The following is a 27971-nucleotide window of genomic DNA, read 5'->3' as shown; positions in this document are numbered from 1 at the left end:
CTGCTCTGGAGGGACCTCAAACAGCGTCTGGGCCACTACTGTGAGGCGCAAAGCTTTAAACGTTTCCCACCCGCAGCAGCTGCAGACACCTCTCCCCTCAGAGGCGCCCCGGGCACGCTGGGTCCCCGCGCGCCGAACAGGGGAGCGCAATCTGGGGAGGGGGAGTCCCAGCAGCCGCCCGACTCCTCCCCCCCCCTCGCCCTGCCCCAGAGGCGGGGCCGCCCCCTCCAGACCCAGCCAGCCGATCGCCTCGGCCCGGCCTTCCGCTGCCGCCATTCTCCGCAGCCAGACGGAGAGTCAGGCCCCGCGGCGCCGGCCCATCCATCGGCCCGGGCTCGTGGCGTCTCGGCTGCCGGCTCCAGTTCCGACGCGCCCCTTCAAACGATGCAGCCCGCGGGCTCCCCGCTGCGGCTCCTCCTCCTCCTCTCGCTGGCCAAGGCAAGCGGGGCGGCGGCGGGAACAGGTAACGCCTGGGGCGGCCGCCCCGTGGCCGTGCGGGGTGTCTTCAGGCTTTCCCGCGGAGCCGCCCCTGGGCCGATGTGGCCCCTCTCCAGGGCGCGCGATCCGCCTGGCGCGCGAACCCGGGAGCAGCGCCGCGGAGCTGGCTGAGGCGGCCAGAAGGCGGCAGCTGGTCGTTTGGCCGCTTTATGTTATTTCCTGAGCCGTGGAGCAGGGGTACTGGGCATCCACGGGGTTTGAGCTCAGGGATTCTGCAAAGGTGGCTGGGACGTACCCAAGGACAAAAGCTGCGAGAGAAACTTTTAGTTTCTGTATACAGATGTCTGTGAAGCAGGGTTTTGGCGATTTCCCCCTCTTTTTTTTTCAGTCCACAAGAGTTTTATGAAACGAAACACAACCCGCGCTCCCTGAGTCACTTAGTCAATATAGGTTTCAGAGTAGCAGCCCTGTTAGTCTGTATTCGCAAAAAGAAAAGGAGGACTTGTGGCACTTTAGAGATTAACCAATTTATTTGAGCATAAGCTTTCGTGAGCTACAGCTCACTTCGTGGGGTAGTCATTCTTCAAAGGTAAAAAGACATGCATTGTTGGAAAGGAAAAATGGGCAGTTCTGTAAATAAAATGTAATAATGGAGTCTCCTCTCCACTCTTAGCTCTTTGAGCATTACACTTTTTTTTAATCTGCCCTTAGATGTACCCTAGCCAACTGATTTCCATTTTCACCACTGAACCAATTACACAGTTTTGACCAAACCAGTCTAACTGTAAAAAGACACACGGACTCAGTTGGGCAGGAGTCCTGGCCTTTGACTCATTAAAGGCCCCAGGAGAATTGTCTGTCTTCTAACTTCTGCAGACTTTCCACTTGTTTGTTCTTGATCTCTCCCACCTATTTTCACAAAGTGACCCAAGATTTATTCAGCCTTTTAGCGACGGATATTGTCATTGTCACAGAGCCTTTTGGTTTACAGGTTTCAGAGTGGTAGCCGTGTTACTCTGTATCGGGGGAAAAAACCAAACAAAAACCCGAGGAGTACTTGTGGCACCTCAGAGACTAACAAATTTATTTGGGCATAAGCTTTCGTGGGCCAAAACCCACTTCATCAGATGCATGCAGTGGAAAATACAGTAGCAAGATATATATACACAGAGAACATGAAAAAATTGTAAGGAGACTAATCAATTAAGGTGAGCTATTATCAGCAGGAGAAAAAAAAACCTTTTGTAGCGATAATCAGGATGGCCCATTTCAAACAGGTTTCAGAGTAGCAGCCATGTTAGTCTGTATCTGCAAAAAGAATAGGAGTACTTGTGGCACCTTAGAGACTAACAAGAAGGTGTGAGTAACAGTAGGGGAAAAACTAGCATGGGGAAATAGTTTTTACTTTGTGTAATGACCCGTCCACTCCCAGTCTTTATTCAAGTCTAATTTAATGGTATCCATTGGCCAAAGCGGACAATCTCTATGCAAAAGAATAAATGGACACAAATCAGACGTCAGGAATTATAACATTCAAAAACCAGTTGGAGAACACTTCAACCTCCCTGGTCACTCAATTTCAGACCTAAAAGTTGCAATTCTCCAACAAAAAAATTTCAAAAACAGACTCCAACGAGAAACTGCAGAATTGGAATTAATTTTCAAACTGGACACCATTAAAGCTGGAAGTTGAAGCTAGACAAATTCAAACTGAAAATAAGGCATACATTTTTGACAATGAAAGTACTTAACCACTGGAACCATTTCCCAAGGGTTGTGGTGGATTCTCCATCATTGACCATTTTAAAATCAAGATTGGGTGTTTTACTATAAGATCTGCGTAGGAATTATTTGGGGGAAGTTTTCTGGCTTGTGTTGTACAGGAGGTCAGGTTAGATGATCACAGTGGTGCCTTCTGGCCTGGGAATCTCTGAATCTATTTGATTCTGCCTAGGTGAGCTCCATGGTACACTGCCACTCTTCATACAATAGCTCCCATACAATGGGTGCTGATAGTGGCAGCATTTAAAGAAACAGGAAAATGCAGTACTTCCTTACTTGACTCATTCCTGGCTCCTCCTTTCTGAACAGTCAGTTTGCTATACACAAGACACTTGTTGCGCTGCATCTGAGAGTGCTAAAGGAGATGGCAGATGTGATAGCAGAGCCATTGGCCATTATCTTTGAAAACTCATGGAGATTGGGGGAGGTCCTGAACGACTAGAAAGGCTAATGTAGTGCCCATCTTTTAAAAAGGGAAGGAGGAGGATCCGGGGAACTTCAGGCCAGTCAGCCTCACCTCAGTCTCTCGAAAAATCATGGAGCAGGCCCTCAAGGAATCAATTCTGAAGCACTTAGAGGAGAGGAAAGTGATCAGGAACAGTCAGCATGGATTCACCAAGGGCAAGTCATGCCTGACTAATCTGTTGCCTTCTATGATGAGATAACTGGCTCTGTGGATGAGGGGAAAGCAGTGGACATGTTATTCCTTGACTTTAGCAAAGCTGCTGATACGGTCTCCCACAGTATTCTTGCCAGCAAGTTAAAGAAGTACGGGTTGGATGAATGGACTATAAGGTGGATAGAAAGCTGGCTAGATCGTTGGGCTCAGCGGGTAGTGATCAATGGCTCCATGTCTAGTTGGCAGCCGGTATCAAGCGGAGTGCCCCAAGGGTCGATCCTGGGGCCGGTTTTGTTCAATATCTTCATTAATGATCTGGAGAATGGTGTGGACTGCACCCTCAGCAAGTTTGCAGATGACATTAAACTGGGAGGAGTGGTAGATACGCTGGAGGGTAGGGATAGGATACAGAGGGACCTAGACAAATTAGAGGACTGGGCCAAAAGAAATCTGATGAGGTTCAACAAGGACAAGTGCAGAGTCCTGCACTTAGGACGGAAGAATCCCATGCACTGCTACAGCCTAGGGACTGAATGGCTAGGCAGCAGTTCTGCAGCAAAGGACCTAGGGGTTACAGTGGACGAGAAGCTGGATTTGAGTCAACAGTGTGCCCTTGTTGCCAAGAAGGCTAACAGCATTTTGGACTGTATAAGTAGGGGCATTGCCAGCAGATCGAGGGACATTATCGTTCCCCTCTATTCGACATTGGTGAGGCCTCATCTGGAGTACTGTGTCCAGTTTTGGGCCCCACACTACAAGAAGGATGTGAAAAATCGGAAAGCATCCAGTGGAGGGCAACAAAAATGATTAGTTTCAGAGTAGCAGCCGTGTTAGTTTGTATTTGGAAAAAGAAAAGGAGTACTTGTGGCATCTTAGAGACTAACAAATTTATTTGAACATAAGCTTTTGTGAACTACAGCTCACTTCATTAGATGCATTCAGTCCACTTTTTAAAAATGATTAGGGGACTGGAACACATGACTTATGAGGAGAGGCTGAGGGAACTGGGATTGTTTAGTCTGCGGAAGAGAAGACTGAGGGGGGATTTGATAGCTGCTTTCAACTCCCTGAAAGGGGATTCCAAAGAGGATGGATCTAGACTGCTCTCAGTGGTAGCAGACGACAGAACAAGGAGTAATGGTCTCAAGTTGCAGTGGAGGCAGTTTAGGTTGGATATTAGGAAAAACTTTTTCACTAGGAGGTGGTGAAGCACTGGAATGCGTTACGTAGGGAGGTGATGGAATCTCCTTCCTTTGAGGTTTTTAAGGTCATGCTTGACAATGGGATGGGATGATTTAGTTGGGGATTGGTCCTGCTTTGAGCAGGGGGTTGGACTAGATGATCTCCTGAGGTCCCTTCCAAACCTGATATTCTATGATTCTATGACACTGGAACTTTTTGGAACCTGTAGTGAACAAATCAAAGAGCCTATTATTCCTGAGACAGGATTTCAAGGGAAACTGTCTACTTGAAATCTAGCCAATTAAAAAAAAGAGTTAAAACAGTTGCCGGTACCACACCTGTCCCAGAGTTCCATGTCTATTTTTGTGATTTTGCAATCACACTTTCCTATATTTAATAATACTTTCGCTCCCTTGTTGCTGTGTGCGCCCACTTAAACGCAATGGGCAGCTGACTATTAACTGATGGAACAGGGAAAACCATGAAAATTCCTGTAAATAAAGTGCTGTCAAATGCACAAGGTAAACACCCTGGAAAAAAGAAAAATATTTGCCCCCTCCTCATCTTTTTACAGTTACAATAATCCAAGGTCTTTCTTGTAATAGTAGATAAAACCAGTTTACACAGAAGTGTGATTTTTAAGGTGATGTCCTTCCGTTCTCCCTGTTGTCTGGTTCATGATAGCTGAGGCAGAGTGTATCTTTCATCAAAGAGGACTATGATAGTGAGAGGGACTATTGAGATTCCAGTTGCAGCACAGATGTATAGTTCAAGAGGCGTTTTACCAGCTTGTTTCCTTATTTCTTGCACTGAAGGTCTCTGCCCTTGGTTCTGTTTTAGGTTTCTACAGTTGATCCTGATTCTCTCCACAGATCGTAATCTCTCACATTTGGACAGTTCCATTCCCTTCCTTGCCTCAGGTTCAGTCCTCTTTCTCCTAATGGTGAAGTCACTTGTTCAAAGGGATCTTCCTCTTGGAACTCAGTTGGTTTATAGTTACCCCAGATGTCACTCTCATGGAGTTGAGGGCATACTCAAAGTGGAAGATGGCTTGGTAAGGTGGTTTTCTTCAGAGAGAACATGGATATTGATATGTTAATGCTTAGGGTGGCACTGATAAGAAAACATCTACTAGCTCTCTGGGAATAACTAGCAGGGAAACCAGTTCTAATCTGAATAGAAAGTTTATTGTAATCACTTAACAAATAGGGCAGCACCCTCAGCTCTTGCTTCTGGAAGGAATCCAAACTACCTTTTTGCCTGGGCAGGCAGAAATCTCCCTGCCCTAAGAACCTGTTACCTGGCAGGGAAGATAAATTACCTGCAGACAGTCTAAGGAGAGAATGGAGTTCCCTTACTACTGGGTTCACCTCACTTTTAGCCAGTGGTGGTGCCCATTCATGAATCTGTTTTTGACACCAGCAAGTAACAAATTCCGCAGAAAATATAGCAAGTACCAGGATCCTCTGCTGAGCCAGTTGGATTCCTTTGTGATTCCCTTTTCCACTGTTGTCCTTTATTCGTCCATCCCCCCTCGTGCTTCATAAAATAGTTCAAATGTTCTGGCCCGACTAAAGAGCCATATTCACTCTTCAATGATCCAGGAGGGTTTGGTTTACGGGTTTGTATATGGACAGTTAGTGACCATTCTCTCCAGACCCCAAATCTGTTACCAGCTTTGCCCATTACTTTGGGGTATGCTCATTTATTAGGGTTACTCTTCTGGGGTGCGGGAGGATTCTGTACTTCTATCTATGTACTGCTTGTGTCACTTGTGTTCTCATACAGAGCTCTGCTTCTCCCTACTGAAAGTTCCCTCCCAGTGGAGTTATCCTGCAGGACCTAGGTTCCCCAAATGGGTTTTTCCAGCCCCAGAATTAGATAAACACACACAGAGCGCATCTGAGAGGACCGGGTTAATCAGTACTTCCAAGCTGCCACCCTCATATGTCCCAGGTTCAGCACATCTGTCATAACCGTACAGCTAAGGGTAGCCTATATTCCCATGCTGCTGGGGGAAGACTTGGCCAACCATGTGAAGCTAGCCAAGAGGGTGGGAATGGTTACCCGCAGCCAGGCTAAGCGAGCTGTCACACCTAGTTCTGTTCCTGAGCCTTCAACAAGGGCCTAGTCTGTGTTACCAGAGACCCAGACTGAGGTGGTGGAACCGGACACCATGCCAACGTCTGCGACAGCAGTAGTGGATCCAGTCGCAGAGACCCAGCCAGAGCCAGTCCCAAAACTGGAAGTGGTGGAGCAACCAGTACCAGAACCATTGCCAGCACTGAGTTCAGCGTTTGCAACCCCATCTACAGCTCCAATACCAGAGGACACCACTGAGCCTGCACTGGCAGCAGCAGCAGCAGATAACCCTACACAAGAGGCTCAGCCAGAGCCTGAAATACCACATAGTTCACCAGTGGAGAGCGGTTCACAGTCAACGGAAACAGCCCCATCACCTTCATCGCTTCCAGAGGGACCAAGCCCAGGTCCACAATCCAGTGAGGAACTGATGTCTCCAGCATCAAGGGAAGAGTTCCAGGCCAAACAGGAAGCAGATGAAAGCCTCCAGGGAGCTTGGACAGCGGCACAAAGCAACCCACCGCCTCTCAGCTCTTCTAATTGATCCCAGTTTGTTGTAGAAAGAGGACTTTTATACAAGGAACCTCTTTTTGGTGGGCACCAGTAAGATCGGCATCCTCAGAGACAGTTGGTAGTTCCAACTAAGTACCGGGGAAAGCTCTTGAGCTTAGCCCACCATCTTCCCTGGGGCCATGCTGGGGTGAACCGGACCAAAGACCGTTTGGGGAGGTCCTTCCACTGGGAGGGAATGGGCAAGGGTGTTTCTACTTATGTCCAGTCTTGTGAGGTGTACCAAAGAGTGGGAAAACCCCAAGACCGGGTCAAAGCCCCTCTCCAGCCACTCCTCATAATTGAGGTCCCATTTCAGCGAGTAGCTGTGGATATTCTGGGTCCTTTTCCGAAAAAGACACCCAGAGGAAAGCAGTACATACTGACTTTCATGGATTTTGCCACCCGATGGCCAGAAGCAGTAGCTCTAAGCAACACCAGGGCTAAAAGTGAGTGCCAGGCATTAACAGAAATTTTTGCGAGGATAGGTTGGACCTCTGACATCCTTACAGATTCGGGAACTAATTTCCTGGCAGGAACCATGAAAAGCCTTTGGGAAGCTCATGGGGTGAACCATTTGGTTGCCACCCCTTACCATCATCAAACAAATGGCCTGGTGAAGTTTAATGGAACTTTGAGAGCCATGATAGGTAAATTCGTAAACAATTGGGACCTAGTGTTGCAGCAGTTGCTCTTTGCCTACAGGGCTGTACCATATCCCAGTTTAGGGTTTTCACCATTTGAACTTTTGCATGGCCATGAGGTTAAGAGGCCATTACAGTTGGTGAAACAGCAATGGGAGGGATTTACACCTTCTCCAGAAACTAACATTCTGGACTTTGTAAACACCCTCCAAAACACCCTCTGAACCTCTTTATCCCTTGCTAGAGAAAACCTAAAAGATGCTCAGGAAGAGCAAAAGGCCTAGTATTATAAACATGCCAGAGAACGTTCCTTTAAAGTAGGGGTCTTGGTCATGGTCTTGCAGGTGCTCCAGGCCCATAAAATGGAAGTGCCTTGGGAAGGGCCATTTATGGTCCAGGAGCACCTGGGAGCTGTTAACTATCTCATAGCATCCCCCACCTCAAACCTAAAGTCTACAGTGTACCATGTTAATTCTCTAAAGCCCTTTTATTCCAGAGAATTAAAGGTTTGTCAGTTTACAGCCCAGGAAACAGATGACACTGAGTGGCCTGAAGGTATCTACTACGAAGGAAAAAGTGACAGTGAACCTCTCAATGACCCTTGGACGTATGCAGCACCAGCAGATCAAGGAGCTGTGCACTAGCTTCGCGCCGATGTTCTCAGCCACCCCAGGATGGACCGAACGGGCATGCCACTCACTCCATTGACACAGGTAATGCTCACCCAATTAGAGCCCAACCGTACCGGGTGTCTCCTCAAGCCAAAACTGCTATAGAACGGGAGATCCAGGACATGCTACAGATGGGTGTAATCCGCCCCTCTAACAGAGCATGGGCATCTCCAGTGGTTCTAGTTCCCAAACCAGATGGGGAGATACGCTTTTTCGTGGACTACATAAGCTAAATGCTGTAACTCGCCCAGACAACTATCCAATACCACACACAGATGCGCTATTGGAGAAACTGGGACGTGCCCAGTTCATCTCTACCTTAGACTTAACCAAGGGGTACTGGCAAGTACCACTGGATGAATCCACTGAGAAAAGCTCGGCCTTCATCACACATGTGGGGCTGTATGAATTTAATGTTCTCCTTTTCGGGCTGCGAAATGCACCCACCACTTTCCAAAAACTTGTAGATAGTCTCCGAGCAGGATTGGCAGAATCTGCAGTCGCCTACCTTGATGATGTGGCCATCTTTTCTGATTCATGGGAGAACACCTGGAGCATCTGCAAAAAGTCTTCGAGCGCATAATGGCGGCAGGGCTAACTTAAGGTTAAAAAGTGTCAAATGGGCCTAAGCAGAGTGACTTACCTTGGACACCGGGTGGGTCAAGGAACTATCAACCTCCTACAGGCCAAAGTGAATGCTATCCAAAAGTGGCCTGTCCCACAGTCAAAGAAGCAGGTCCAATCCTTCTTAGGCTTGGCCGGATATTACAGGCGATTTGTACTGCACTTCAGACAAATTGCCGCCCCACTGACAAACCTAATCAAAAAGAAACAGCCAAATGCAGTTCAGTGGACTGAAGAGTGTCAGAAGGCTTTTAATCAGCTTAAAGCGACACGCTGTCTGACCCTGTGCTAAGTGCCCCAGACTTTGACAAACCGTTCCTAGTAACCACAGATGCGTCTGAGCGTGGTGTGGGAGCAGTTTTAATGCAGGAAGGACCGGATTAAGAATTCCATCCTGTAGTGTTTCTCAGCAAGAAGCTGTCTGAGAGGGAAAGCAACTGGTCAGTCAGTGAAAAAGAATGTTACGCCATTGTGCACGCTCTGGAAAAGCTACGCCCATACGTTTGGGGATGGTGTTTCCACCTGCAAACAGACCATGCTGCAAAGAAGTAGCTTCATACCATCAAGAACAATAACAAAAATCTTCTTCGGTGGAGTTTAGCTCTCCAAGATTTTGATTTTGAAATACAACACATTTCAGGAGCTTCTAACAAAGTGACTGATGCACTCTCCCGTGAAGGTTTCCCAGAATCAACTGGTTAAAATAGTCCTTGAAATGTGGAAAATATTGTTCATCTTTATATAATCAGTAGTATATCTAGAGGTGCATGTGTCTTATTAACTTTGTTTTCTCCTAGAGCTCCAGGAAGAAATCACATCCAGTGTGGTACAGGCTGTCCAGCACCATCTGTGATTTGGGGAGTGTCAAGGTTCCTTTCCCACTCTGAACTCAAGGGTACAGGCTTGGGGACATGCATGAAAACCTCCTAAGCTTACTTTTACCAGCTTAGGTTAAAATTTCCCCAAGGTACAAACTATTTTACCTTTTGCCCTTGGATTTTCGCTGCCACCACCATAACCGGGTTTATTATTGGGAAAGAGTTGTTTGGAAACGTCTTTCCCCGCAAAATCCTCATCAAAACCTTGCACCCCCCTTCCTGGGGAAGGTTTGATAAAAATCCTCACCAATTTGCATAGGTGACCACAGACCCAAACCCTTGGATCTTAAGAACAATGAAAAAAAAGCGTTCAGTTTCTTACAAGAAGAATTTTAATAGAAGAAAAAGAATCACCTCTGTAAAATCAGGATGGTAAGTACCTTACAGGGTAATTAGATTCAAAACACAGAGAATCCCTCTAGGCAAAACCTTAAGTTACAAAAAGACACAAAGACAGGAATATCCATTCTATTCAGCACAGTTTATTTTCTCAGCCATTTAAAGAAATCATAATCTAACGCATATCTAGCTAGATTACTTACTAAGTTCTAAGACTCCATTCCTGTTCTGTCCCCGGCAAAAGCATCACACAGACAGACTGAGACCCTTTGTTTCTCCCTCCCCTCAGCTTTTGAAAGTATCTTGTCGTCTCATTGGTCATTTTGGTCAGGTGCCAGCGAGGTAATCCTAGCTCCTTAACCCTCTACAGGTGAAAGGGTTTTTCCTCTGGCCAGGAGGGATTTTAAAGGTGTTCTTCCCCTTCCCTTTATAGTTATGACAGGGGGCGTGTCATAACCACACAGCTAAGGGTAGCCTGGAATTCCTCCTTACCTGTAAGGGGTTAAGAAGCTCAAATAACCTGGTTGGCATCTGACCAAAAGGACCAATGGGGAAGATACTTTAAAATATTGTGGGGGGGAAGGCTTTGTTTTTGTGTGTTCTCTTGGGAAGCAGAGAAGCATCAGGTCAGAAAACTCCTCCTATAAACCATCCTAAAAGTCTCTCATATTACAAAAATTGTAAGTAAAAGCCATGCAAGGCGTGTTAGATTATCTTTTGTTTTGCTTGTGAATTTTTCCTTTGCTGGAGGGAAGTTTATTCCTGTTTTTTGTAACTTTGAAACTAAGCCAAGAGGAAGTTCTGCTGTGTTTTTGAATCTTTTGTTACCCTGTAAAGTTATTTTCCATCTTGATTTTACAGCGGTGATTTTTACCTTTTTTTAAAATAAAATCCTTCTTTTAAGAACCTGACTGATTTCTCTGTTGTCCTAAGACCCAGGGGTTTGGGTTTGTGATCACTTTGTAACCAACTGGTTAGGATATTATTCTCAAGGCTCCCCAGGAAAGGGGGTGTAAGGGCTTGGGGGGGCTATTTTGGGGAATAGGAACTCCAAGGGGTCCTTTCCCTGATTCTTTGTTAAATCACTTGGTGATGGCAGCGTACCCTCCAGGGGCAAAGAATTTGTGCCTTGGGGAAGTTTTAACCTAAGCTGGTAGAAATAAGCTTAGGGCGTCTTTCATGCGGGTCCCCACATTTGTACCCTAGAGTTCAGAGTGGGGAGGGAACCCTGGCAATGTCTCTCTCCACACTTTCACATTACAGTTGTTCTTGTAGTAACCTACTTGATGAGCAAACCCCACAGGATTTTTGGGCGCTGCAGGGATCTTTTAGCTTAGGTACGAGGAGCGTTGCTGCAGAGCGAATGAGGGAACCAAAAAACACCCACAGGGGGGTAGGGGTGGGGGTGGAAGGGAAGAGAGAGAGAGAGAAGCAACCAGCTTAATCATGAAAGTTAGTTATTGCCAGGTAATAACCATAGGGGAGCTAAACAAACAAAACAGTTATAATATTAAATCTAACTTAAACTTGATTATAAAAGTCAGGTTTAGAAAACTATAACTGATCACACAAGTCAGGGTCAGAAGGCTATACATAGAGAGAGACAGAGCTGGGTTCTCACCATTCTATGAAGCTTGAATTGATCAGGGGTCCCAGGTGGTGGTGGTAGCTGAGGGCCTGGAGTGCTGGAGACAAGCAGAGCCCCCAGCATGATCAGTCAGGAGAAGATGAAGTCCCAATGGAACTGATGCAGATTTTGGCTCCAGGCATCAGAACGCTTACTTGAGCATGGACAGGGGTTTTTGAAGAGAAAAAACAATAGTTCAAGGGAGGACACTAGATTTGTTTATGTATAAACAAGGGAGAATACCAAAGTTGTTTTATTCAGGCTAGACATGGGAGCTGATCATTCCTGGCTTTGGGCAGTGTTCCTTGGAGGGAGCTCACAATGCATCTAGGGAGCTTCACTATTTTGCATACCAATAAAGGATTTATTACTAGAATTGGTCTGAAAACTACTGAGCTAGGTGTGTGCATGTGTGGGTTCATTAACATCTGGAGCAGAGATCTCCCATTATGCAGTGCTCCCCTGTTTTTCTGGTCCCAGAGTTCTGTGCGGTTCTTGCCTTGGAATCTCTGTTCTCCATTCTGTATGCTAATGGAGATTCCTCCTTGTCCCATCTTCAATGCAAATGAGGCTAGGGGAGTTTCCTTAATTCTGTCTTCCTTATCCCAAGGTATGTCTCCCACTGCCTTTTCATTGCTTTTTGTAAGTCTTTCTTCTGTTGCAGATTTGGTTCAAGCAGAGGCTGGGGTAGAGGGGGTGTCTTTCATGTACTGTGCCCTGGTTCCCCAAGAACACAAAGCTGCTAGATAACAAGTCCCCTCGTTGATGGGATGCTTGCGACAAGCGAGTATCCCCATCACATTCTTTCTCCATGGTACCGGAACTACCCAGTCTGGGGGACCTTGCTCAATCAAGTAATGTCCAGCTAAAGTCCATTTCAGAGGTTCCCAGTTTATGAGGAACTGTGTGATAGTCTTGCCTGCTGGCGTGATCGGAGACAGCTGCAGTTCATCTCTGGGTAACGGAGGTGTCTGGGTTCTGATGACGATGACGTCATGAAGGGGCATGGTTGCTACCCAAACAGCGGAGGAAACCGGGACTATCCGCCACCTGGGAGGCTGTTACTGGTTGCATCTGATGGTGTACATCCCTTTTGAGACCATAATGGCTTACAGAAGAATGGGACGGAGTCTGGCGTGGTCTTAGTTTCATAACAAAACTTGAGTGACTCCCCGGGGCACTCTGTGTGCAATTAGCAACACTTGCCCAGGGGCAACCCGAGGAGTTGCTGACAGCGTAGAACTGGTAGCGATGCTGCAGGGCCAGGGGGTTGCTTGCATTCCCATAGAATCCATGCATGTGGCACAGCAATTTTACTTCCTGGGCTCCAGCTGGCAATCACCTCCAGAAATTCAGAGGGATCACAGGTTCAGTATAGAGCCTTGACAGCATCAGACTCCAGACACTTATGAACAGCAGAGTGCTGGTGAAAGGGATAGATAATAAGACAGAAAATATCATATTGCCTCTATATAAATCCATGGTACACCCACATCTTGAATACTGCATGCAGATGTGGTCGTCCCATCTCAAAAAAGATATATTGGAATTAGAAAAGGTTCAGAAAAAGGCAACAAAAATGATTAGCTGATGAACAGCTTCCATATGAGGAGAGATTAATAAAACTGGAATTTTTCAGCTTGGAAAAGAGATGACCAAGGGTGGATATGATACAGGTCTATAAAATCATGACGGGTGTGGAGAAAGAAAATAAGTGTTATTTACTCCTTCTCGTAACACAAGAACTAGGGGTCACCAAATGAAATTAATAGGCAGCAGGTTTAAAACAAACAAAAGGAAGTATTTTTTCACACAACGCACAGTCAACCTGTGGAACTCCTTGCCAGAGAATGTTGTGCAGGCCAAGACTATAACAGGGTTCAAAAAGAACTAGATAAATTCATGGAGGATAGGTTCATCAATGGCTATTATCCAGGATGGGCAGGGATGATGTTTCTAGCCTCTATTGGGTCACTTGATGATTACCTGTTCTGTTCATTCCCTCTGGGCACCTGGCATTGGCTACTGTTGGAAGACAGGATACTGGGCTAGATGGACCTTTGGTCTTACCCAGTATGGCTGTTCTTCTGTGCTGAAGGAGTACATTTCAATCTGTTGGTGCTGATAGCTTGATGAGTGAGGCGTGAAGATGTTGTACTCAAGGATTGGGATTGCCAGTTAATCCACAGACTATATTCAGTCCTGGTCTGCAAGTTTCCCACTTCTGTTGGCTTCAATGTGGGTGAGAGATAACTAGTCAAAGGGCTTGCCTGCAGAAGAAAGTTTCACCAGTTTAATGTAAAGTGTGAATTTAAACCGATTTAGTTAAACCAGTGCAAACCCTTGGGTGGACAGTCTTAGTTAGGTTTTAGAGTGGCTTATTAAACTGAGATAAGTGTGTCCAGACAGGGATTTGCATCATTTTAACTAAATCAATTTAAAACAGAATTAAAATTAAACTGGTGCAAGTTTCTCATATAGAAAAAGATCGATTTTTACCTACAAACAGCATTTCTTTGAGTTGACTAAATCTAGTCTGCACAGGAGCTCCTTTTGCTATCCTCAGTGTTTGACAATATTCTGTCCTGTATTATTCAGATAGTTGTTACATTCACACCTAGTTTTCTCTTCAGTGGACCAAATTCTTTCCTGAGTTAACAGCTGTATAATGTTTCTTTATTCTGCTCTTTAATTATGTTACCGGAATCTTGAGGTGATACACTGTAGGGCAGTTTTTGTGTGTGTGCAGGTTTGCATGTACACTCTTGAAAATTCACCCCACAAATCAGTTAGGGATATTTATACTGTGAGATTTGTATCTAATCCTGAAAGCAATAGGGAGTATCTAAAATTTCCATGAAGCAAGACAATGGAAATGATTGATTAGACAAGTTGCCAATGCCATTAGGAGTGCTAGAGACAGCTAATTACCCTCACCAGAAGGTGTTATCACTGAAAATTATGTTAACATTCAGAACAAGTAGGAGAAATAATTTGATTACATATTTTAATATACTACTTAAAAATAACAAAATTACACTATTTCTCCACTTCAAATTGGTTCTGATGTTAAAACTTCTTCAATTGGCAGCAATATCATGTGGTAAATGACTATTTTAACATGAAAAGCCTGTTTTCCTCATTAGACGTCTACAGTCAAATTCACCATTGGTTTAAGCACTGGAGTTACACCCACTTATGCCAAGAGTGAATTTGGCCCATGGGCCTTATCCAAATGCTATCAAAATACTAGCACAAAAGTCATTTTTTTCTAAATGTAGTAAAAAGCCAAAACGGGCTAGAGACAGAATGTTCCAAAGTGCCAAAGTGATGTAGGCACCTAAATCCCATTGAAAATCATTGGGACTTAAGCTTCTAAGTGCCTAAGTCATGTCTGAATTTTCAGCTTGGGCTCCTAAGTCACTTCTGAGCTTCTGAAAATATTAACCTGGAGCAGGGTTTTGTGTCAGACTTTCTGCAAATTGCTTCTGGCCCCCGGAATATCAAACCTACAATTCAACAAAAGCATGAATGGAGGAAGTGCACATATGCCCACACTTTGAAATCCACTTCATTTAGTGTTCTTCTTTCTTTAGATAAAAACTGTAGCCATTTGAAGGAAATGGACATCATCCAAAAACCAGATGCAGATTGTTACTGTTTTATGCAAAATGGAACAAAGCACTTAAAATATGTTTGGTCAGCTCTTCAGGTAAGTCTCTGTGTTTGGAGCTTGCTTCAGATTTTTAATATGTTACATGTTTTCCCAGCAACCAATCTGATCAAGATATGAGATCACAGGTGCATCTCAGTATGAAATCAGTCCGAGGGTTGCGTAGGCGGAGCCTAGAAAGAAGCATCTTTTAGTGTCATGCTGCTTTCACTTCTAGCGTGGCTGACTTGGGAGTTTGATGTCTCTTATTTGTTGCACAGATGCGGGGCCTTATTTCTTTGCTGAGAGGACAAAGAAATGTCAACTCAACTGTGTTGTGTGTACTGGATGTTATATGGTGACTTTTTGACAGCAAAAACAAGAACAAGGCTACATAATATCAGATGTATATTTCCCATGCTGACAGGAGTGGCAGGGGTGCACCTTTTAAGATATGCACCTTGGGCCTGGGCTGCAAAGTACTAAGTCTCAACTACCATTGAAAGCACCAGAAGCTTAGAGCACCTCTTTAACCCCTGTGCTAAGGAGCAAGTTCAGGATCTTCTCCTTGGCTCTTCTTCTGAGGAGTTGACTCCCTGGGTGGGGAAAGAAACAGTTTCACCTCACCTCTGCTGTAGGAAGGGGCTCCCAGGTATAAGGAACTGGAGATTCCTCTTCATCTCTGCCCAGAACATTTTTCTCCAGGCAGATACAATGTGTATGGTCATCTTTATGAGCGGTGGCAAACTTTAGGCAGTGATCACATCCAGCAACTGGGAAAGTTTCTTAACGTAAATGCTTAAAAGTAGGCAGCTAAGATTTTCCCCAGCAGATCACTCTCTTCTTGCATTTCAATAAAGAAGCCTATCTTATTAGATGAGATAATGCTTCTCCTTGTCATTGGGCATCCATTATTTCAGATGCCCAGGTTCATTAGCTCACAATTTAAGCATCAGGAGGACTTTTCCTGTTCAGAAGGTAGAGAAGATCAGTGTTACAGCTCAGTCCTTCTTGAAGAGAAGAGGGCTGGATTTTTTATTCCGGTTTTTGTTGCGCTCTCTTCTGCTTTCTGACAACTTCCATTTTTGTTCTCCCATAACATCTAATGTGCAGTTAGCATCCTTATCTACAAGAAGATTCAGGAACAGTGGGTTCATAGCTTATGAGGAAAGTGAGCCTGGGTGTCTGCCAAAGAAATTGTGGGCAGTCAATGTTAGTAGTGTGTCAAACATCTGTAGCATCACAGTGCTCATGATGGAATTGTAACCTTAGGATCTGGTTCTTCAAATGGATCCATGCACCCACATGGGGGCCCACTGACTTCAGTGAGGCTGTATGTGAATCATTAAGTACAGTAGGACTAGGTACCTGATTTAAGGGACTGCAGTGGGATTATTATTCCTTAGGCTTCTGCTCTGTTATTTCTCCCTATGTTATGTTCAAATACTGGGTGTGTTTTTGAAAGATACCTATTGATCTGAGTTCCTACTATGTATGTTTTGTTTTGCTCTGTTTACAGGTGAAAATTAACAGCACAGAAATGTTCAAGTTTGTGCCTATCTCAGCTGAAAGCAATTGTCATAATTCAGAAACTGTTTTTGCATTTTTCAAGTGTGTTGTTCAAATCATTTGGCAATCAGAGGTATCTAAAGAAATGGTCATAAACATAAACCAATATGGAGAGAATATGTGTTTCAGAGTCCAACCGTACAAGAAGGTACCCTACACTGTGAGTGTACAACGAAACAGTAAGTAGGGTGATGCTTTCCATTCATCCAATGAATGGGCTGGGATAATATTGCAAACATTATCTGAATAGTGCATTCTGAGTTGTAAGTTACCTTAATGGAACAGCTGAGACTTGTCTGATAATGTTGGTACAATTAAAACCACCCAGATGAATTAGCCTAAAATCTCGTTTTTTGCATTTTCAGTGGTGGATAGGAAACTCGTCCTTTTGTTTATAGCTGGTGTTTTTCTGTTCCATTTTGCAAATGCCTTGAGTAGGTAAGTATTAGCCCCTTTATCTTGGTATTCTTTCCAGAGTCATTGCATTCTTGGTGTGTTCCTATTCATGTATTGTCTTCTCTGTTTATTTGTATAGCTCAATGATCCCAAGCAACTGTTTGTTTTTTAAGAAATGAAATAAGAAAAAATGTATGTAAACTATCATAATAATGTAGCCATGCAGAGGAGAGATGTGATGTAAAGATTTTTCACTTGTGTGGCTGTGGTAGGGCTTCCAAGATCATGGCTTCTAGCACTTGTAGGTGTACAAGGACTGCACCTGGGATTCTCCCCATGAGCAAGTGGGCAAGGAGTATGCAGAGCCATCACCTCCCTTCCAATGAAGCCTGGGGGATGCTGCATAAAAGGAGGTTGCAAATTTCCCATTCCCAGAGTGTGGGAATCTTAGGGAGGAACTGTGTGTAAAATGAGGTCATCTGGGCCTCACTGCCTCCTCCCTCCACCTCACCCCATACTCATGGCTGCACATTAAAGAGCACAAGCTAGTCCTCATATTTTGTGTAGTGTAGAAGGAAAGATTTTTGCAGTCACTTTGTTTCATGCTGGAGTTTGGCATTGTACAGTGAGTTAATTTGTGACTCATCTCAAAAGTTCTGTTCCACTTCAAAATTTGCAAATCACCAAATTTTAAACAGTATTAGGTCAAATTTTATCAAACCTTTGGATTTTGTAAAAATAAGTTTACAAAAACGAGTTTCTAAATTTTCTTATTTCCATCAAAACGTTTTTTAAAAAGTAAAATAAAAATATTCTTGCAATCCAAAAATTACAGCATTGTGGACAAGGAAATGAAATTGACTAGAAACATGATAAACAAAAGTGAAACTGAGGAGATGTTTTCGCTGTTGAGATTTTGAGACATGGAAAAGTAAATAAAAGCTGAAATAAGGAAAAGGCAATGAGATTATTTTTAATTCTCACAACTCTAGTAATCTAATGCTCTTTGTTTTTTAAAAAGTACTAGATCCTCAGCTCCCTTGAGTTCACACTCAGCCCAGCATAGGAGCTGGCAGGGGCCTAATGTGACCCTTGTGTAATTTCAGAGGAGCTCTAAGTTCTGCCAGCTCCCCTATCCCACAAGGTCATCTGGGCACCATTCAGGGACCAGCTGGAATGCCATGCACTGCCCCCCACCCAACCTCTTTCCGCCCCAACACAGGGGTTGGAGACGAGCAGGCAACCTACAGCCATCTGTGCCACCCAGAGATTCCTCTCTGTCAGGGAATTCTCAGCTGCCTCTTTATGGGAGTTTTCTGGCTGCCTCTTTCTGCCTCCACAGTGCAAAGCAGATGAAGCCAGAGCTGAAAATCTGTATTCAGTGTCTGATTAAGTACAGCATTACACTTTTTGGTACTTCCAAACCAGTTGCAACTCAGTAAAAGGTTTTTACAGTGTCCCCAACCTTGCTGTTCCCTAACAGGAGTGCTATGTTCTATTACTCTGCTGGAGTGGCACTGGGTGTTCTTGCTACGCTAGTCTTTCTCCTGTTGACACTTAAAAGATTTATTCCAAAGGTAGGTGTACCATGTGGAAAACAAAATAGCAAATAGCAAGTCTAGGGCCAGATTCTGATCTCTCATTGGTTTTATGACAGAGTAACTTCATTGACTTTGATGGGGGTTTACTTCAGTGTAAAACCAATGTACCTAAGATCAGAATCAGGCCCTAGATAGATGGCCCTCCAAAGTCTGAAATAAACAGTTACGTTTGCTGATGTACAATGACGAGCATTTATTCTGAAACCATAATTACAGGGATGTGATTTTAGTCTCTCAACTCAATTTGCTTATGTTGTGAGACAACAAATCAGTTGAAATGAAACAATTTTTGTGGCAGTTGTAACCTTGACTTTATTTTTCATATCCAGTAGCAAAATTATCTCACACAGGCAGGGCTGAATCTTATGCCACCCCTTTCCCCCAAAAAATGCTTTGGTCTCTATAAAACATGTCGGAGTTAAGTATTAATTATTATTATTGTAATACCAAGACATGATACAGCTTCAAGAAGTTTGGTCAAAAATCCCATGCAGTGGCCCCACTTCATCTCACTTATCTTGAGACTTCAGAGCATGATACAGCAGGGTTAACGAGTGAATCAGCTCAAAAGTTCTTCAGAACAGATAGTGCCTATGTTTGTGAAATCCCTAGCCCACTGTGGCCCAATCCTGATTGGGACCTGTGGATGCTACCATCATATAAATAATAAATCATAACCGAGCTGGTTCACTAACTGTTTTGTTTTTTTTTTACTCCCAGCACAGCACCTTCGGGATTTTAATGAGTGGCTGCTGGATGTCCTCTCTCTACTTTATTTACTGTTTGAAAGGGGAAATGAAGTGGCTGTGGTCTGAATATAGAAACTACTTACTGGGTAAGAGAATGAGTAGAAATGTACAGCAGACAGGTTTTTGTTAAGAGGTCAGAACGAACAGTTTGTAAGAATTGCATCTGATTAATATTTTTCTCCCATGAATGTGAGGTGTGGGAGGATTCTGAAGGCTCCTAATCCATTCAAATGAGAATTTATTCTCGTTAGATTCTTAAATAGGGAGTTTGATGTTGGTTTGTAGAGGCATGAAGAAGAGGGAACGTTTTGCCCATCTTTGGTTTCCATCATTTCACACCTACCGTGGAAGCAAAGAGGGAGGTGGTGGTGGGAGAAGACAGCTACAATCTCTTCTCTGGCTGGAGCCTGGAGTGGGGGTTGTGCTTTCTGGAAAGGGGGAGTGGCCAAGGGGGCTGGGGAACCTATTGCTTCAGCACATTTCCTCGGCATCCTCCTTTGTCAAAACCACTGTGCAGCCTCTATTATCACCTAAAGCCATCCTCCCTGGAGTTAGCCCTATCCGACAGTGGTAATGGTGGAAACAGTGCTATCTTCCCTGAGCAGAGCAGGCATCTCTGGCACCGGGAGGTTCAGCTGGGGTGCACTTACTGTTAAAGCATTTACTAATATAGGAATCATAAGGAATTCCCGTGCTCCCTGCTGGCCTAGGGGGAGAGAGATTGGGATACAGGCTTGTAACTTGGTTTTCCCCACTTGCTGCAGCAGCACAGAGCGCTGTTCTTAGGCCACTATGCCAGCCCCTTATGCTCTGTGCCTGTTAATAGTCACGAACTGCTTTCGACCCAGTTGAATAAGATATTGGGGTTTTTTTTTGTTTTGTTTTATGTTCACTCACCTTTGCTTTGGTGGCACCCCAAAGCACACAGAGAAAAGTACAGAGAGAAAACTTGTTCTTGCAGAATTGCCAGGATAGCTGAAACCAAAAAGTACAGTGCTGAATAAGCATGGACTCCTTTGGATGCTTATCCAAACCGAAGCTCCAAACCTTTCAGCATTCACTCTTCACCAGTTAGGAGGGGAAGCATGGCTTGACCATGTGCTTTTAGCATGAGTGAGATTAATGTGATACACATACTGTATCTGCATGCCTATCAGCTTCATTTACAATATTTTATTTGAAAATAAATACTGACTTATTGTTAGTACAGAGCCTAATCCATGCATACGTTTACACAAGTATTGAGGTATAATTAGGACCTTTCAACAATGCAGCTGGACACCATTCTTGCAATTGCACATACAGATAATTAAACTGATCATTTTAATGGCAATTAAATTCTGACATGTAATTGTATTGCTAATGGCGTTTTAGAATGCCTACCACCTTGGATAAGCATTTTAAGTTACGATTTAAATCTAAATAAATAAATATACAGGATATTTCCGCACACAGATAGCCAGTTATGCCTTTAACTTGCCATCTGCACATGCAACTACACAGTTTGCATATGCAGTCATCGTAATTACATATGCAAGTCTAGTGTGTCACTGCATGCATTTTTTTGCATATGTATTTTAAATATCAGGCCCTTCATATTCCCAAAATACATGGCAGACAGCATGAAGAGCAGAAGTGGGATTTGCTGCGTGGCAGTTTTAAGCTTTCAGTCTACCATTAAAGTTAATCCTTTGTGTCATTATATATATGGCATTTTTTTCTGCTTTCACAGGCTATCTTCTGACTGTTGGATTTATCAGCTTTGTGGTTTGTTACAAGCATGGACCACTTACCAATGAGCGAAGCATAACCCTCTTAACGTGGACATTACAATTAATAGCCTTTGTCTTGATTTATTTTGGTGTCACCATTCCACAGGTTGCATATGCAGTAATAGCTATCATCCTCTGTTCAAGAGGCCTGTGCTATCCCCTTGGCATGGTCTGTTTCGTGGGCAGGTTGGTATCCATTTTCTGAACATGTAAGTCACTGTATCATAAGGTAATATTAAGAGGTTCATAATAAAACCCACATAAAATGACAATTATCTGTCAGTTACTAATCCTAGTACATATTCTTACCTAATGAATACTTACATTAGAGACAAGGCTTGAAATCCCAAGGCATAAGAATTTAATAATTCTCAATGCAGGAGTTTTAAGCATGGATCTTGCTGTATAGAGAACTGTGACTATAACCTTCATAAATACAAACTGAACAGCTTTTCTGCAGCATCCGGTAACTAATGGCTTTTCATTTGATTGATTGGTTAGACTGCAGTGACTACATCATGGTTTCATAGGTGTGACAGGAATTTGATTTTTAACAAGAGTTACCTGCAGATTCCTATAGGACAAAACACTTACCACAAGATGACGTGAGATATTGACATTAGGATACTCCGATAAAACTAGGTTAGCTGGTCATCACTGTCAAGGGTAGAGTTCAGGGGTGAACTCCTACCCCATTAAAGTCGATGGGAGTTTGCTAGTGACTTCAATAGATCCAGGTTTTCACCCCAGATGTCCTTATTTACTCTTACCAGGCCCCAACACTACACTGACCTCAATAGGGGGAGAAACCTGGACCTGCATGGATCCCACTCTATAGAAGTGTGGCTGTGTGCTGGAGCTGGGGTCCACCCATATGGAGCTGCTTGCAGGATGGAGACAGTAGTTTGGAACACTTTTCAATCCTGATTTTGGCTTTCCTGTATATGGTGTGTAGCCACATGGGAACAAGCTTCTGTTTGCTATCATCCTGTGAATTTAAAATGTGTTTTATCATGTCAGCAGTAACATACAAATGACTTTAAAGGCAGTCCCAACCTGTTACACTGAACTAAGGAGCCTACAGGAAGTCAAAGGCTGAAGCTGGCTTTACAACAAACAGCAGCAACTTTTAAAATTATTACTTATATTTTCTATGCTTTACCACCACTCAGTTTTTAAAAACCATTTTAATATTTCTTTACCTTCCCCTAGATAAGTGCTGGGTTTTGGGGATTTTAGCACAACTTGTCATTTGACAAACACTGATTTTTCCACCCCAGCTGAAAAGAACAAACTACTTTAAACAGCATCATGTAAGAACAACATTTATCTGATGTAAGCAGTGCTCAGCTCCCTCTGAAGTCAATGGGAGAAGCACCAGTTTAAGCCAGTGCTGAATGTAACCAGAATATACCTTACCATAAGTATATACTCTGACATGTCAAAGTGTCTTTGTTTCTGTACTGACCCCGGCATGAATTCAGTTTTTGTTTTGACTGCTCCTGCAGAGCCAAGAGAGTTGTAGGACATACAATATAATATGAAAAATCTCTTTCAGAAAGGAAGTTTTTGATTTTACAAACAGTACATTTTAAAGTTATTTGTTTGTTACTTAATTCTACAGAACAAACCCAAACCTTGAGGGTTTGATAAAAATGATCACAGAGGATGCATAATGCAGTTTAGTAGGCATCTGTAATACTGCTGATAATCTGATCTCCTAGTAAGCTCTAGAACCTGGTCCCATTGAGCCCACTGGGAGCTTTGTCACTGACTTCAGTGGCATCAGGATTTGACCCTTACCACACAAACAATGACAAACAAGAGCCTCGATCCATTTTCCATTGTCTCGAGGGGAGAGGGAGTAAGTCAAACACAGCTGGCTAATGCAGGTACATTTATATAGAGTTTAACTCTGTTTATGGGCATCCAGCCCTCACTTGTCTTAACTCCAAAGTTACCACACCAACAAAAATTGAAAGCAGTCAATAGACGGGAACATATAGCTACAGATTATAAATATTTTTGTCTCAAACAACTCAACTGTGTAAGGTTAAGGTGCAAGTAAACAACATGAACAATTTGCAACAGATTTTAAGAGCACAGTTTAGCTACAAAGTTCCAAGGGCACACGGGGCCTGATTTTCAGCGCCATCGTCCCGGTGTGCCTATTTTGCATGTGCAAATCCCTGTTGCACCTGCAAATGGCTAGATAAGCGTCCGTTTATTAGTTTCCCTCAGGCTTCTCTGTGCATATAAAGGACCTTTTGAAAGTCAGTGGGACTTTGCACTGACTTCAGTGGCTTTGGACCCGAACGAAGCAGGCAAATGCACATGGGCCTTGGGAATGAAAATCAGGCTTATTAGGTTGGACTTCTAAAGTAGCTACTTGCCTCTCCCTCATGCCAAGGCAGGATGCTGTTCCCTTAATAGTAGATGCCAGAAAGAAAGAAAAGGTCAATGTATTTGTAACGTATGTGAATTCCATGTGCGATAGATTTGGAAATATGAATTGTGTTTCTTTTTGTTTTAGAAAAATCAAGAATTCTTTAAAATCAAAAAAACGAGTGTTTCGGCTCCTTACTGAAGAGGAATACAGGGAGCAGCAGGAAACAGAGACTGTGAAAGCCTTGGAGGAGCTACGCTCATTCTGTAGGAGTCCAGATTTCTCATCATGGTTAGCTGTGTCCAAACTCCAGTCCCCTAAAAAGTAAGAAAGACTCTCATCTCTTAAAATTGAATGTATTTTATAGGCACTGTTACATAGAAGAGCCAAATACTCCTTAAAGCAGCATAATTTATAGGCCTAATCCTGCCAACACTCAATCAAACATGTAACTTTGTTCATGTGAATAGTCCTGGGCACAGATCTTGCAGCTTAAATGGCTAAGGTGGCTTGAAGGGATGCAAGGGTCCTCTCAGCTAACTTAGACAGACCTGGGAGCCTCTCTAAATGATGGCAGCCAGAATCTCTGCAGTGATGCCTGCAGCCCTGTCCCTGATAGTTCCCTCCCATTGCTGCTCCTGGTATGCCTCCTACACTGGGGCTTGCAAAGGGGTCCTCAGAAAGCAGCCAGATGGCTGTCCCCACAGTGCCTGCTTTGGTTGGAATCATCCCCTGGTTGGGTATGGAGCTCTTAGGACCCTTCTACACTGCTTCCCAGTCTTGTACATGGTGTAAAGGGGGCAGGGTGGGAGTGAGGATCTCACCCCAAATGCTGGCAGGATCTGGCCCTATAATCATAAGGTTCTGCATTACCAAACATAAACCCATTGGAGTGTCAGTCCATGTATCTTTTTCCATAGGCTGAGCACTGATCTAACGCAACAGTTAGGTCGACATAAGGCAGCTTATGTCGACCTCTGTCAGTGTACACACTACAGCCTTGCTCCTGCCGATGTAAGTGCCCTACTACACCAATATAACAACTCCACCTCCACGAGAGGCATAGGACGGCTTATGTCGGTGTAGTTAGGGTGATGCAGTGTCCATGTAGACACTGTGTAACTTGCATTGGCTGTTGGCTGTCATTCTCTGGGCTCCCTGCTCGGAGCTGATCTGCCCCAGGGCTCCTGGCTGGGAGCCTGGCTGTTCCGAGGCTTCCAGCTCCATGCTGGGAACCCGTGCAGCTGCCCTATTCCCAGCGTGGAGCCGAGAGTAGGAGCCCGGGGGGGCCACCAGGCTTCTAGCGAGGAGCAGGTAGCGGGGCTGTGGGGGCAGCTGGGCTCCCAGCAGTGAGCAGGGAATGGAGAGCGGGGAGGGAGCTGGCAGGGAGCAGGAGCCTGTGGGGCAGCTGGGCTCCTGGAGGGGAGCAGCAAGTGGAGCTGAGAGACCAGGCTTTCAGCTCCCCACACTGCCCCTCTTAGGTCAGTGGAAGCACTCCTGGTGAGGATGCACACCACAGACTGAAGGAGGGTTGTGTGGACATGAACCACCACAGTAATGACTGCAGTGGCTATAAAGGGGGCAGAGTAGGAGTGAGGATCTAATATAGTATTTAGTGTAGACATGCCCTGAAATAGGACTAGGAGTGCCATGAAAATAGCATGCTCTGCCCCTGGGAATCTGAGTGGATGGAGAGACTGTCTGGAACAGTTCAACAGAGACACCGCTGGCAAAGAAGAAGAATGATGGTGGGCTAGAAAGGAAAGGCCATATAAAATGGGGGCTGGCAGCCAGAAGTGTTAGGGACATAAGAATCATCAGAATTTCAACATGCTTATCTGAAAACCGAAATAATAACCATAAAATGTTAGCAGTAGGGCTCCAGCTATTATGCAGCCACAGAACTCACCCTCGCCCCTGAATTGTTCTTGAGAATTTAAAGCGCCCTCACCTTGGAATCTGTTATCAAAACTGAGTTCAAGGGAGTTTCGGGAATGGGAACTGCACCTGCACTTGTCCTCCTATGACACTTTCTGTAGTCAGGTATTTGTAGTTTTCAAAAATAATCTGTCTCACTTGTTACCATGGAAAAACTCATACCAAGCAGAGGGAAACTAACTGGTTATATGCAACATGCTGCCAAATGCACAAAGTAAACAAAGTGAGAAGAGAGATTTTTTTCTCCAATCACTTTTAGTTATTCTCAGGAATTATTTGTAACAATAGTATGTAAAAAAAAGAGTCTGGCAGAAGTCTGATTCTTAAGTTGACCATGTCTCTAAGCTTTCATTAAAGAATAATTATATTTCTTCCCCTTACGATACCAAAGAAAACCTACCAAATGAAACCAAAGCAATGATGTCTGCCTGAGTCTGAAGTACATTTCTAAGAAGAATGAACAGCCCTGTTCAGCTCAGTGAAGTTTTAGCTCAGAAACTAATGACAATAGTATGAATATTAACCTTAACTGTTTACTGGTGATCACTGTAACAGAGCTGTTTCTTGAATGTGCTTTTCTTACAACCCCTCACTACCATTCATACCGTTCAGGCACCAAAAGCACCAAATGTCCCCCCACGTTCCAAAAAAACTCCAGCCGCCCCTCTAACTTCTGCACTGCAGCTGTCCTTTGTCAAAGTAAGATTGGCAGCATGTCAAAATGCCTGGGCCAGTGTCAAATAAATGGAGTATCAGCTCTCAAGTAGTACACAGAATATTACTGTACTATTTGTTTTCATGTTTTATTCAATGAATCCTCCATTTTGGAGTTTACCTGGAGCTGCTGCAGAAATTCCAGCCTGTCACACATGAGCGCCATAGAGAGCAGGGATCCTGCTGCGGAGTTTAGGCCCAGTTGCTGCAGAGTATTCGATGCTGTAGTGCAGGAACTCATGGGTGTTGAGCTCTTGCCCTTGTTTCTCTCAGGAATAGAGTATCAGCACTTCTTGACTTCAAATAACGCCTGTAACTTACATAGCCCTTTATCTCTCAAGTTCTCCACAGACATTAATGAATCCTCATAATATTCTTGGGAAAAAGTATTATCATCCCCACTTTGCTAATTGAGAAACTGAAGCTGGGAGAAGGCAAGTGACCTACTTAGGCCTACACCGCGAGCAGTAAGAGCTGGAAACACAAGTCAGATGTGCCTGGCTCAGTCACTATGCCCTCCTTGTTCTCTAAGGAACCAAAATTACTTAATTAAAGCATGAAGCAAAGACTGAAAACATTTGAAAGGAGGATGATGAAGGAAAACAGCTAACTGAGGTGACAAAGTTCAGTAGACAAAGTTCAGATACTCCCCTAGATGATTTTCCCTCTTGTGTGTGTGAATCCTTAGCTCAGGCTTAAACTCCAGCTGCCTTGGGGGCATGATTCCTGCTCTGAATGCTGTCTATACATGCAGGTCTCTCCTCCAAGTCAGGTTTAATTGGCAGCATTCTGTGCATTTGGTTTTCTTCCTGCTTGATCTTTTCCCTTTTTTAAATCCGGCAGATTTGCAAACTTTATTTTGGGATCTCCCCACGTGTCACCTGCAGAAGTGAATGCATATGATGAGCAATATGGCATTGGAGGCTCCTTCTTGGAACAGCAGCTCTTTAGCCCAGAGCCAGAGCCGAACCTACTAGCTAATTCCATTCAGGAGGATGATTATGATGATGATGAAATGCAGGAACAAAACGAAAGTGAAAATGTTTCACACTCCAACAATATTGGATTATTCTGAACCCTTTGGAAAATCCCCTGTACGGGAAGAAAATTAAATCAAGTTGGAAAGGAAGGCTACCTTGGCTGAGTGCGTGCTGTCTCGGAGAGCCCTACTTCCGACTTGGCTGTAGAGGGCAACCAAGATTCATTGAAGGATTTATTCCTGCTTCACTGTTCAAAACAGTAGTAAGTTGCTGGGTTTCTTAAGTGAATGTTATGTTCATGTAGTTGGTATTTTGTTACCTCACCTGTTTATTTACAGGGCAGGTACCAGGCAGCAGCAGTGCAAACTTGCTCCACCACTGTGCCTCAACTCCCTTGAAGAGACTGCCTCTACAGAGGTGTGATCTCTCTCCATGCCTTCAGTGCTGGGAGTGCCAGATGAAGAGGAAGTCATTTATGATGCACTTTTACTAAGTGCTCTATCTGCTAATAAATTCCTTTGAACTCCTTTCCTAAGGTGCCTTGCTTACCCCTCTGATCCCTCCATGGGATCTGACCTTCCACATCAGTTTTAAGTTCCTCACTCTCTCTCTGAGAGTCCTGCACAACTGTGTGCCTCTGCTTTCATTGCTCTTCCCTTAGCCTTTCTATCCTAGCCAAGCCACACACCTAGCCACCACCATCTTTGTTTCCACTCCCACCCATCTCTGCCCTCTTCACTGTGGCCCCCTGTGCCGAGGGCCCTCCACCTGATCCAGTT

The 27971-nt window shown here is 44.2% G+C and overlaps 1 protein-coding gene across 2 annotated transcripts; it reads left to right on the top strand.

Moving 5' to 3' along the window:
• Window positions 1–238: 238 nt before the first annotated feature.
• Window positions 239–27721, top strand: NEMP2 (nuclear envelope integral membrane protein 2). Of its 2 annotated transcripts, XM_084643102.1 has the most exons (9): window positions 239–463; window positions 15032–15147; window positions 16607–16835; window positions 17022–17094; window positions 18536–18629; window positions 19374–19488; window positions 21135–21360; window positions 23708–23884; window positions 27056–27721. In XM_084643102.1, exons 1-9 carry the CDS (start codon window positions 385–387, stop codon window positions 27285–27287), a joined length of 1341 nt encoding a protein of 446 aa, XP_084499228.1. In that variant the 5' UTR covers window positions 239–384; the 3' UTR covers window positions 27288–27721. The 2 variants fall into 2 exon arrangements, with proteins under 2 accessions (XP_084499228.1, XP_084499229.1); XM_084643103.1 differs by lacking the exons at window positions 23708–23884; window positions 27056–27721 and adding an exon at window positions 21948–22121.
• The last annotated feature ends 250 nt before the right edge of the window (window positions 27722–27971 follow it).

Source organism: Lepidochelys olivacea (genome assembly GCF_965140295.1).
Source record: "Lepidochelys olivacea isolate rLepOli2 genome assembly, chromosome: 11".
Lineage (NCBI taxonomy): Eukaryota > Metazoa > Chordata > Testudines > Cheloniidae > Lepidochelys > Lepidochelys olivacea.
This window is presented reverse-complemented; position numbering and strand designations above follow the sequence as displayed.

What these genes read in the sequence shown, in the direction of transcription:
- NEMP2 (XM_084643102.1), top strand. Translation starts at nt 385, where the DNA reads ATGCAGCCCGCGGGCTCCCCGCTGCGGCTCCTCCTCCTCCTCTCGCTG. An exon ending in ATGTTTGGTCAGCTCTTCAG is followed by an intron (nt 15,148 to 16,606) that starts GTAAGTCTCTGT and finishes CTCTGTTTACAG; the next exon opens with GTGAAAATTAACAGCACAGA. An exon ending in ATATAGAAACTACTTACTGG is followed by an intron (nt 19,489 to 21,134) that starts GTAAGAGAATGA and finishes CTGCTTTCACAG; the next exon opens with GCTATCTTCTGACTGTTGGA.